Here is a 12917-nt window from a genome sequence, read left to right as displayed (position 1 = left end):
TAAGTTTAAAGTGAGGGCATATAAGGAAGATTATTTTGTTGATACATAAAAGAAGATACAAACTAAATCTCAGGAAATGTGTTTATATCCAAAAACATTTTTTAAAAATCCAGGCTTGATTCATTGAACTACGAATACTTATAAAACTATGCATATTAGAGGTATGATCTTAAAACACTGGCATATCCTTCAGAGTGATCCAGTTCTAAAAAATACATTTAAAATGTCCATCTTATAACTTTTAAAAGTGCTAATAACATCAAAAATAGTGGTCAGAGCTTGCCTTCCAAAGGAAACTCTAATAAGAAATATTACAGGTAAAATTCCAGGTAGAACTTTTAAATGTGGAAATTGTAGAAACTGTCAACATCCTTAAAATGTTATTTTTTTAATCATCCAGTCCATAAAAAAAAAGTTTTACTGCATGCAAGACAGAAAAAAAAGTTATATATTTAACATAAAGTGCATGTGGAAAATAATGTTGGTGAAACATTTTGGTTTTTAAAGAGCATATATTCTGTTGTTATGAATAATCTAACTAACCCAGTGACAAGGCACTGGAAGCTGGTCACTGGAAGCTGGTAACTCTATTTCTTAATTCATTTTATTGGTTGGGTATTGAGTACATTCAACCTACAGACAGAGTCTGCAACCTTGACCACATCAGGAAAAAGAGGGAAGCTTTCTGGATTTTAAATGTTTAAAATAGCTTAAAAGTTTATTCCTTGAAAGGATGAATGAGGAGATTAAATTAAAGAGTTTCTTAAAAAAATAAGACATCAAATGTTCTAACTTCCAGTGTCCACTGGGCTATTTCATGCTGTTATCTCTGTGTGCATATGTATGTTTTTTATATATATATATATATATATATATATATATATATATATATATATATATATATATATATATATATATATATAAAATGCTTACATATAGCAAATTAAGATGATTATAAACGTAAGAAATTCTCATGATCCCAGCCAATTACTCTGATTCATCTGCCAAATGTACTATCCTATTGAGAGTTTGGCTAATGCAACTTTAGCTCTGAATTTAATATGTAAATCATACATTTAATCAGTTCCTTTTCTGTGATAGCTGTGGTGCCTTGCTGGATATGCTCTTTCTATTTTATTATTTATTATTCACCTAACTTTACATTGCTAGCTAAAGTGTTCCTGTGTTCCATTTAAGATAAATGTAATGGTTTTGTATTCTTTGGGACACTTTCTTGTTCAGTTCATTAATAACTTGAACATTCATGAACTCGTTCAACTTTTCATTTCCACGTGCTTGAAAAAGGGACTGACACCCTACTACTAAGGAATTGATACCATACTGACCACTTCAGATTGATTCCCTACTAACCACTTCACCACTGATGCACAGACAGTGCTATGTCCCTCTGTACCTGCTGTTGAGATTGTGAACTGATTTCATTCTGCAACTTTTGGAAGAAACCAGTACCATAGGGAAATGGAATGTGTTCATTTTTGAGGCATAATCTTTGAAATAATTAGAATATGTGCGACTCATAAAATAAAAATACCCATAACTTTACATTGTACAAAATAATAGTAATGAAATTAAATGAAATATTAAAAAATACAGATATAAAAAATCTGGTGGGACCCATAACTGGTGCCCCCCCTCCCCCCAATTTTCAGAAAGGTCTTATATTATGGTTATTTTATGGGATTGTAATTGCATTATTATATTATATTATATTATATTATATTATATTATATTATAATATATTATATTATATTATATTATATTATATTTAGTTTTTGGGTTCAGAGGCATTTTTATAAGGCTTTGGTCATCCTTTTGGGTTATTCTTATTTATGCTTTTGATTTCCTGTGGAGGATGTGCATCTATTCAACCACTTCAGTTCATAACATGCCCTGTGCTGCCCCTGTAATAATACCCAATTACAACAACTAATACAAATTTTGTGATACCTTAGACACATATGATGACAAACACCCTTTACCTTTTACTAGCCTTTTTTCAGGCCTATATAGTAGGCTATTTCAAGGCTACTTATGTGTATTCTTACTTACTAACCCCACAGATGGAATGCACAAGGGATGTAATCAAATCCACTGTGGTTGCATTCAAGCATGCGCTAACCTTCCGACAAAGCACTTTACCTTCAAATCTCAGTCCAGGAAGTTTTAAGGTTTTCCATGGGCATTTTTGCTGCTCCAGTGCATCACCCAGTCCTGCTGTAGTGTTAGGTGGTGAATTAAGTAAATGCAGATTGTTTCCTGTGCAAAGAATGCCCCTTCCATCTCCCTCCAAACACTTATGGAAATCTTGTAGGAACAGAAGTGCAGTTTGCACATTGTTTGCTCAGCTGTACCTGTGAACATTGCATGCCTCTGGGGAAGAGTGGTGACCTCATCTTTTACAGCAAAGAAAACAGTGCTTAAAATAACATTGTGTTCTATCTTGTTTCTCTATGCACTTTGTACCACTGCCCTAATACTAATGCTGCTGAGGTGAAGAAATTCTGGATAAATTTTATCTGTAGTTTATCCATCTATATATCCATCCATTCCTCTATATTTAAACAGGCTCTTACCTTAGGAGAAGTGCATGAATACACACCAAGAGTGTCTACTATTAAACTGTAGTGCATTCCTAAATGTTAACATTCCCATTACAGCTGAAATTCATCATTCATCATAATGATGAATGGCAGACAGTGATTTAAAAATTATTTACAAATGACTGTAGATAAACCACATAATGGCAACAATTATCCACAGGATTACAGGCACAAGTACTTAAAGAAAAATAAATTCTTACTGAACAAGTTCCAGCATCACACAGCATAAGAATTCATCTGAATTCATCATAAGAATTCATAATAATGATTCCATCATTATTAATCATGCAAATGTAGTTTAATTATATAAGCCTGTCTGCACTCATGTGGAACAGTATGAGGGCAGGTATGCAAACTCTCTAATTAGTTGTTTACCACATTAGACCAAAAAAAAAAGAGAGGCAAGCACAGGAGGAGGACACTTCATGAAAATGTCACTAGCAATTAACAGTGCACAGAGCCATGCTGTCCTTAAATAATTCAGACAATGTTAGGGGTGCAGGGAACCAGCTAAAAATACAGACCACTGGACATTTTATTTAGAACAGAAAAGTGTTTTATGCCAGATGCTGGGAGAGACGGTTTTCTCGATATCCGCTGTCCATTACATTACACTTTCATATTTAGGGGTCTTTATTTTAATTTATCGTAGTAATATTTGTGTTGTAATGTCTTTCATTTTTAGTTATTGTCTCTGTCTTCCAGAATTCTGTCTATTTGCATCACTGCTTTAGTCATGTTAAGGCTACAAGTAGCTTATCGCTTAATTTCATTTTGAAACTTCATGTACATCATTTTAATGTTTGTTGTGATTCTAGGTGTGAATCACATTTATAAACAAGCAGAAAGTCATATGAAATGCAGTCTAGTAAATTACTGGACAAATTGTACTTTATGCATGATTTTTTTCAGCAGATCTTTAATAGTTTGAGGAAAATGGGAAACATTAAGTGGTAAGGTTTGGAAGAAAGATAAAAGCACTCAATAACAAAATCAGTTTCTTCCATTATGGTGTCTTATGTGTCTTCTCTTTCAGTGGTTAGCCATGTCAGGACCGGAACGTGTGAGGTCGTAGCATTACACCGATGCTGTAACAAGAACAAGATTGAGGTGCGCTCTCAAACTGTCAAATGCTCCTGCTTTCCAGGGCAAGTGGCTGGAACTACCCGAGCAGCACCCTCCTGTGTTGATGGTATGTTTCAGTGTTCGACATGAATCTCACTTCACCTCTGTTTTGTGCTCTGTATTCTATATATAAATGCATGTCTGTGCACGTGTATGTAAAAGTGTGTTTTGCTAGTTTTCAAAGACATTATTCATTTTTCATATTAAACTAGTATGCCTCAAAATATTTTATATTGGATTCAAAAACCCTGGTGTTAAAGTTCAAGTTCAAGTTTGGTTTATTTGTCACATACATAGTCATACACAGTATAGCTCGAAGTGAAATGGTTCGAGAGTGCTCTGTCCAAACTGAGTAAAAAAAATCAGGGGTGCATAGGGAAATATATATATATATATATATATATATATATATATATATATATATATATATATATATATATATACACAAAAAAATATATTATAAAAATATATTAACAATGTATGTAATGTATGTAAAACCTAGCAATTTAAACCTACAGCAAGGTCACTCTTACAATTATTTTGTCTCTAGTTGGACTTTAAGTGTAATTGTTTTTCCCATGGGTTTTTTTTTTAGAAGTAACCCTAAACTTTCAATTAACAATAAAAAACTATAAAAACCAGATTTCAAAACTGGTTCCTTGAACAAGTTACATATATGAAATTCAATGGGATTCTAGGAGATATAGGGGATTTTGTTAATAAAAAAATATTATGGTCTGTACTAAAGGACAGATTATTATATTCTTAGCCCCTAGAGTTTATTATTAGTTCCAAATTAATGTCATTACTTCTGTAGGATTCTATAGAATAGCACCTGTAAGCACTCCTGATACCCAAATAATCCCAAATGATTAGATGGTGAAATTACTTGATCATGGGTATAAATTACATCCTTTTGTTTCAAGTGTCTCATTTTCAGCAAGAGCTGAAGGTGCTATTGTGAAATAAGTGTGAAATCATTTATATATATATATATATATATATATATATATATATATATATATATATATATATATATATATTTACACACACGCTATGGGTGGAGAGTTACTCTTCATTCTCTTTGGTTATCAAATATGTGTGAACATTGCTTTTCTGCTGCACCTGATCTTGGACTGAATAAACTACTTTTTGCTTTGTAAACATTTGCTTCATATGCAACATATCCAACAACAGTGCAACTAGAATGCATTCTGTAAACTTCCTGAGTAGCCAATGCATTCTCTACTTAAGTGTGAGTATGAAAGCTATGTCAGGACAGTAGTCTTAAAAGGAAGGGTTCTTAATACTATGTTTATTTGAGTCTGGACATAGCCAACTGCTTATACATGAAAAAGTGCTGATTTATAGAAGTGCTGTTACTGAACCTCTTTGAAATGCTACTGTGTAACAAGTTGCAGACTGCCAAAATACTGGGAACTTATCATCTTTAGGAGTGTAGATACCAGATGGTTTGAAATTTGACTTATTTTGTAAATTAATCATGTATCAGGACAACAGAATCATAAACTGTTTACAACAGAGGTGTAATATCAAATTACTTTTGTTACATCTCACTCTAAAATGTCTGAAACTGTTAGGAATGGCAGACCCATACTGCTTAGACTCTACTGTGTCCTACAATTTGAGCTATAATAAAGGGATGAAAATCCAAGAATTAAACTATTGAACACGAGGATAAAACTTAGCCCCTCAGTACTGTCTGACCTATTCACTGACATTTTGGATCTGACATTCACTGCAAATTAAAGTGTTGTGCTAATGTGCTCGGTCATGAGTGCACTGCAGGTAATCTTGAAAAAATGATCAGTACTTAACCTTTTCATTATACCCAGTACATATTTAGATATTACACATTTTCTCAGAACAGGGTGTAATAATGATGTCATGGTTGTGGTTCTCTGATGTGAATCATTGAAAGGTACAGTCATACTGGGGCTCTGGTAAAGTAACTCAAGTGTGGTGAGGTTCTTGGTTTCTGGCAGAAATAAAACAGGCATGAAAATCATAAAGTGCCACAATTCCAGAGCAGCCCTCTGCTCAAATTTTGCTATATTCTCCCATCAACTTGCATTGCCTTGTATTAGGGATTGTAATGCCACTGACATGCATGGAGTTGATGTGTATATTTGTATCAAACAGTGCATCTATCCTCCTACAGCCTCCATAGTGGAGCAGAAGTGGTGGTGTCAGATGCATCCATGTCTGGATGGAGAGGAGTGTAAGGTTCTACCTGATCTTACTGGCTGGAGTTGTGCCATAGGGAACAAAATCAAGACCACAAAGGTACATTAAGGTACATCATCAAACGATGATGTAACAATTGTGTTAAACAAAAACAGTAAAACAAACAATTAACAAAAACCCTGTTACAAATTGAATAAGAGGAAATCCGATTTTCATATATCATATAAAATGGAATTAATTGCAATATGACATCAATATCCCAATGTCTAAATAGAGGTATGTTATGTTTTTAACATATTTATAATTTGTATTGGTGGGCATTTTAGAAAATAGAGAGAATGATAGTCCTTACCATGTTATCATTTTTGTGCCTTATTCTTATATCTTACTTTCTCAAATTTCCAGCTGCCTGTTTTAACTGAGTATAATTACAATAAAAGTTCTGGACCTGGGCTCTTTCTTTAGTAATTGTATCCTGGCAGAGAGTAAGTTTACTGTCATGAAAAGAAAACACATGAGAGGAGGTTTTAGCACATTAGATAAATTATAGTTTTAATTACTTCTGACCTATTATGGTGGTCAGAAGTAATTAATTTCAGTCTCAAATTAAAAAGCAGTTAAAGAGTTATATCCTTCTATGATAATTATATTACTGAAAGAAGATTACAATTGGATCACAGCTGACACCTATTTGAGCCATCTGTCTGAAAATACTTGTTCTGACCTCACTGAGAGTGTGAGGCTTTTAGCCTTGTTAATGGCATTAGAACACAGAGGCAGTATGCGACTACTCTTAAGGCCCATAAGATGACATACCGGTTACTTTAATTAGAACCTTTTAATAGTAAGCTGATGCCAGTGTCCTTGTCCTAGTTATGAAGACTGTATGGCTTCACTCCTGCTCTACACCATCTATCAATTATTTAAACTGCCACATCAAACCTGTGTGGAGCCTAATTATTGATCCCTGGAATCTTAAGGAGCTTAAAGCAGCGCATATCTCCTCGGCTATTGTTGTTTGTGGTGGTTTTATATTGATCCGATGGTAAAACATATAAACCTCAATAGAAGGTATTTCTTTCATTCTCTATGAAATATTAAACTAATATCATTTCCTCCTTTCATTTCCCATGTAACCTTCGGAGCAGATATCCCCAGACCGCGACCAGATTTGGTAACCCCTGGAAACCAGATACAGGTCAGACTGCACTTCACGATACATTGTAAGAGGTCTGCATGAGCTTGATGGTTTCATGCCTGCTGGCTGCAGAGCTATAGCCTCAGCCTGCCCTTGTGACTTGGAGTCACCTGTCCACGCTCACCTGGCTTCAGACATGTACCCATCAGCCCACTGATCCAAAGTCTGGTCTCATCTTATGGAATTCCTGGACACTATGTACAATGGAGACAGATTAATAGAGAGGTCTTGCTCAAAGCTTTTTTCAATTTTTTAATTAAATGTAGAGCAGGAGTTTGACTTACATCATGCATAGCAAATGTGTACAGATTAGTTAGCTAGTGAAGAAAGGCACAGGTGTGTAGGTAGCCTTTAAAAATATGTGGACATTGTTGTATTTGTCCCAATTAAAAGAAAGTTCATTTAAAAAAAAAAAAAAAAAAAAATATATATATATATATATATATATATATATATATATATATATATATATTGGCTTCAGACATCCACAGAAATCTTGGAAACATCAAAATCCAGCCACCGAGATCAAATGCACTTTGGAGGAGAACCCACCTAACTATTATTCTTTCCTTCTGACATATATATTTTTTGATGGTGCAATGAGCTACTGCTACTAGGTTATCACAGGTGCTTTATATAAAATTACAGTTACATATTTAGCAAGTCTTTTTTCCTAGACTCTCAGCCTTTGCCCATGAGCTGTAGCCTGCCTGCTCCTTCCTCCATGCAGAAACCAAAAAATTAACCCTGCGTTGCATGGTACCTCATCCGGTCCCCCAGGCAGACAGTCCTCTAATGGCCCATTACCATCACTGTTTTAAAAAATGCTTATATTTAGAATACCGGTCTGGTTCTTAAATCAGTTTTTGCTTATCTCTCCAGTGATGTCATGGGTTTCAGTCTGACTGCCCTTGACAGCACTGATTATTACCCATATGATTTCTGTATTATACAGTTCAGGTCCTTGTCCAGTTAATGACCGTGGAAGCATCTCCATTTTGCATATTTCATATTTCATATTTCATATTTGCTTGTCTTAGCAACAGGGCAGGGGGGAATTAGGTTTTTCTTCTTTTTATATACAAGCATTCCTCAGTTCTGTTGTATTGTCAAATAATTCTGGAATTAGCAACTCATTAATCTTGTAGACAGCGTGGAATGTAAAACACTTCACGGAGGGGTAGGTAGGAGGTGGAATTGTAGTCTGTGGCATGGCATTTTATGCCTGGAATTTTGCCAAGTAGTGTTGTTAACTTAAATATGAGCCTGTTGTGTGTGTTGAATATAACTTTTTTGGAAAAGGAATTTATGTATATATTGGAAAGTCCTGCACTTGCTCATACTATATTCCTATACAAAACAGAAAATATAGATTAAGGCTTTGAGTTATGTATCAGATGTAGTTAAACAGTGAAGTACCAGTATTTTTTTCATTCTGTCAAAAGGTGTGTGTGTGTGTGTGTGTGTGTGTGTGTGTGTGTGTGTGTGTGTGTGTGTGTGTGTGTGTGTGGAAGGGTGGAAAGCCCAACTACAAATATTTAATGAACATTTATATATATGGATTATATATATATAATTTATTACAATGCGGGATGAAGCCCATAATTAAAAATTACAAATCGTTTGATGATTTCTTCTTAGCATATTTGTTCCTCCACTAAAATGAATTCCTGTCTACACCAGTGATGTGAAGCTCAGGTGGGTTGTTTTGTTTTTGTTTCTCCTAAACACATTTTACTCCATTGTCATTACAATCATCTTATGCACTTTCTGTAAGAAACCTAAATCATTCTCCAAATTTTGCAAATATTAAGATAGATACAAATATAAATGCAATAATATTTTCTATTTAGCCATCCTTCTATTCAGGTGGACTTTGTCTACAATTACTGACAGTATCCCATCACTGCACTATTTATCAGCTCATCTTTGATTTCTAAAAACATGACCAATTAATGTAAAAACACTGATGGAATACCTTTATGCATTACTGCCAAAAGAATGATCATGAATATGTGTGGTATACTTTATTTCTTGCTTTTCTAAGATATGAGGTTTAGAAAAAGGTCAAATATAGATAGAAATACAAAGTGGCCTTATTGCAAACAGAACAAAATATGTGGTCATTTCGCATATTGTGTTTCTTTTAAATTTTTGAGCATAAATGGGTTAGTATGATGCCTCCTATGCTCTTCCAGTGTAACCTGTTTCTTCTATATAAGCAGCCAGATTGCTTTGTTATGGTTGTGACTATTTCTCTCCAAAAACTACTACCTTATGCAATATATGTACTATATGTTGTTCACTGTATATATATATATATATGTCATTGTTCACTGTATGTCAACATTCTATCCATGTATATCAATGTTCATTGTATTTATCAATGTTCATTCCATATATATTGAGGTTCATTTAATATATATAGGGCCCTACTAAATTCACTGAAAAATTGGTTAACTTCATGGACTTAGTTTCTCAAAAATGTTGGATTTCATGGATTTTAGAAGAAAAATGTTACATTTAACAGCATTTATTAAATAACAGCCTCAAACAATTTCCAAAACATAAAAGCCATGTTTGTAATTCCACCTACAAGTTTTTGTCAAAACCAGGAATGTCGCTGTTGTCACTACACAGTATTATGTCACTACGAATGTCACTACACTTAGGAAATTACGTGTGAGATGTTTTTGTTTGTTCGTATATATATATATATATATATATATATATATATATATATATATATATATATATATATATATATATATATATATATATAATATACATATCACTGTTTATTCCATATCTATCAATGTTCATTTAATATTTCCTGTTTGGTTTGCTATTATATAAGCATAAACACAGTCATATCCTTGGCACTAAGCATACAGTGACTGCAAAAATATTTTTACTTTGGTTCCTTTTGCTAAGCCTGAGTTTCCCCATACAGTGTGAGTCAACCATACAAAAGGAAGAAGGTTCAAATGTTTCACTGTATGTGCGTTTGAGCAAAAAAAACAACAACAAAAAAAAACATAAGTATGAACTGGACACATAGGGTCTTCAGCACAGCAGCTGGCAAGCTATCACAACAGTGAAAACAAAGAATCCAGCCAGCTGTCAGTGGAGAGGTAGCCACTTCTCTGTGGTACTGCTGCAAATTCCAGGAATTGAAAAGCATTTCCAAAAAAAATACAGAGGGCAGAAGCAACCATGTATGAGCAGATAGTGCAGAGCCGTGCTGAAGATCAGGTGTCTCAGACAGCAGCTCTGGCAGTGGATGGCGTGTACCATCACTGCATCTCGAAAGGTCATTTAATCTCATGCAGTGTCCAAGCCTTGTTTGGCTGCATCAGCCCAGAGAAGGAACGGCGGGGGGTTGGCAAAGATAAGCCACTCAAATCCGTTATCTACACAAGGTGTCCCAGGCAGCAACTCTGGCATATGGGAGGCCACAAGGACACCCTGACCGGATAGCCTCTGGACTTGAAGTTTTCTGAATAATCACAGTTGGTGCTTTGGTGTGTTTAGATGTTATAGTTATTATTGTGATACATTACTGATACCCCTGTGTTATTCGCAGATACCTAGCCTGATTTGAACTGAAAAATGTGATATGTTTCAGGTTAACCAAGATTGCAGTCTTGATCAAAATGAAGTTTTGAATCAGCCCATCTTTTGCAAGTAACAACCTGAAGATGAGTTTTCCCTGCAAAACGAACTCTGGACTGCACCAAGCACATTTCAATGCTACTATGTATTTTGTCCCTTCATACTTGTAAAGCTTGTAGTGGATTACAGAAGTCAGTATTGCTTACCATTTTGCTCAGTTTTGGCTTTCTATGGCTATTCTATGGATTAACAGCATGACAGAAAAATGAAAGTGTGGTACCCATTTTGTTCCAGTTATGAAAAAATGTGATTTAATCTATCTGATTTACCAGAAATGGCAATTAGACTAATGGTAAAAAGGATTGTATAGAGCTGAAATAATATTTATGAACTTTTTCTGTAGGCCAGAGGGCCTTCATATTCTGATATAAATGTCCATGTAACCCTATGCTATGTTATTCATTAATGCATATGTATTAATTCTGTTATATTTATCACAGTATTAAGACAACTGTAGGTGTGTGTATATGTGTATATATATATATATATATATATATATATATATATATATATATATATATATATCATATGAATGTCTGTATATTTTAAAATAGCAGCTTGGTAAGCATAGATGGCTAATCAACAAAAATAGAAATAGTAAAGAAATTTTAGATATATGCTCACAAAAGTTCTGCTTTTGTAATTTATGCTGACATCACAATTTTACATGAAATTAACATAAGATATAATTAATTTTAAATTATGCAATTACCAAGTATATTTGCGTATATTCATCCTCTTGAAACAATAAATTCATATAATACATTTTAGAATGTTTTTATGTATCACGTTCTTCTATATATCAAAAATATATAGAACTTCATTCTGCCTGCCTCTTTGACCATGTGATGTCTACTGACTGAAAAAAAAAATGCTATTTTAAAATAACAAATTTCATATGCCTATAAATGGCAACTTTCCTCATGTGCTCTATTAACTCTGAGGTCGTTATGTCACTCAACAATGTGTAAAAGCATACGATGATACTATAATGCTTAAAATAGTTTATATAATACTACATACAGAGAACTATATGTTACTTATGACAAGAACACTCTAGATCCCAGGGAGTTTTCATCTTTAAAACTGCTTGAGTATAAAACAAAGAGAATGATTTTGGTCTGGCCCCATATTAACTTTATATGAGCAGCATGATATTATCAAATGGAAATTCAAATAAACATCATAATTATATCACAGAATGTGTTTTTATTTAAAGTGCCTTTTAAGATGTTCATGTTTAAATAGTTACTCAAAGACAGAACAGTTGTTTAATCCTTCAAAATTCAACATGTTTTAAATTCAAATAGAACAACAATAATAAAGATTTAATAACTATCTGTCTATCTGTCTGTCTATATATCCATCTATCTATGTATCTATTACAGCACTCATGAAAGGTCAAAGAGCTTAGGAACAAATAAAGGGGGAACAATTGAAATGACAAAAAGGAAAAGGAGTGCAGAAATCAGGGCAGGCCCATGGGTTAGAAGGTTAAAATTTAAAGGTAGAATTTTTCTCTCTGAAGTCACATTTTGGAGAGGTGTATGGAGACAGGTGACACTAAAGTCTACTCTCCTTTTCAGGTACTTGTCGATAAGATGACCAAAACCATTGGCAGGTTCTACTTTTGCATACTGCAGGTCTTCAGAAAGGTTTCACTAAAACAATGTTAGTTTCAGAAACTTCACTGTGTGGCATGTACACAATTTTTTAGATCTGAAGAAATGCTTCAAATAATCTAAAAAAAAAAAATGCTAGGTTAAAAAAAAACAAAAAAAAAAACACATCCAAATTCTAGGTTAATACTGCACCAACCCAACATGGAGTTAAAATAGTTCAGTCCTTAAGGGTACAGAGTCATTCTTTTAATCCAAATGCTGTGATATTTCAACCATACTCTGTGCTACATTACTTAGCACTGAGTTAATCATTAGAATTAGCATGTTAAATAAGATGTGAACATTTTATTTAATACACATACACAGGTGAAAGTAAAAGCACACTAATAAAGTTTTTCTGTGGTACAACTAATCAAATCTCAAAAGAAACAGAATAGTGAATGAATAAATCAGTAACTAACCTAAATA

The 12917-nt window shown here is 33.7% G+C and overlaps 1 protein-coding gene across 1 annotated transcript in view; it reads left to right on the top strand.

Moving 5' to 3' along the window:
* Positions 1-12134, top strand: part of LOC113585496 (chemokine-like protein TAFA-2) — a 30524-nt gene extending 18390 nt beyond the window's left edge. Inside the window, exons 3-6 of the mRNA XM_027023012.3 lie at positions 3658-3813; positions 5929-6053; positions 7103-7152; positions 10781-12134. Coding sequence (XP_026878813.1) covers positions 3658-3813; positions 5929-6053; positions 7103-7132 — 311 coding nt within the window. The 3' untranslated portion in view covers positions 7133-7152; positions 10781-12134. The remainder of the gene's footprint in view (positions 1-3657; positions 3814-5928; positions 6054-7102; positions 7153-10780) is intronic.
* The last annotated feature ends 783 nt before the right edge of the window (positions 12135-12917 follow it).

Source organism: Electrophorus electricus, chromosome 4 (assembly GCF_041902795.1).
Source record: "Electrophorus electricus isolate QZ-2024a chromosome 4, ASM4190279v1, whole genome shotgun sequence".
NCBI classification, from domain to species: Eukaryota; Metazoa; Chordata; class Actinopteri; order Gymnotiformes; family Gymnotidae; genus Electrophorus; species Electrophorus electricus.
The sequence above is the reverse complement of the archived record's forward strand: the minus strand, read 5'-3'. Positions and strand labels throughout refer to the sequence as shown.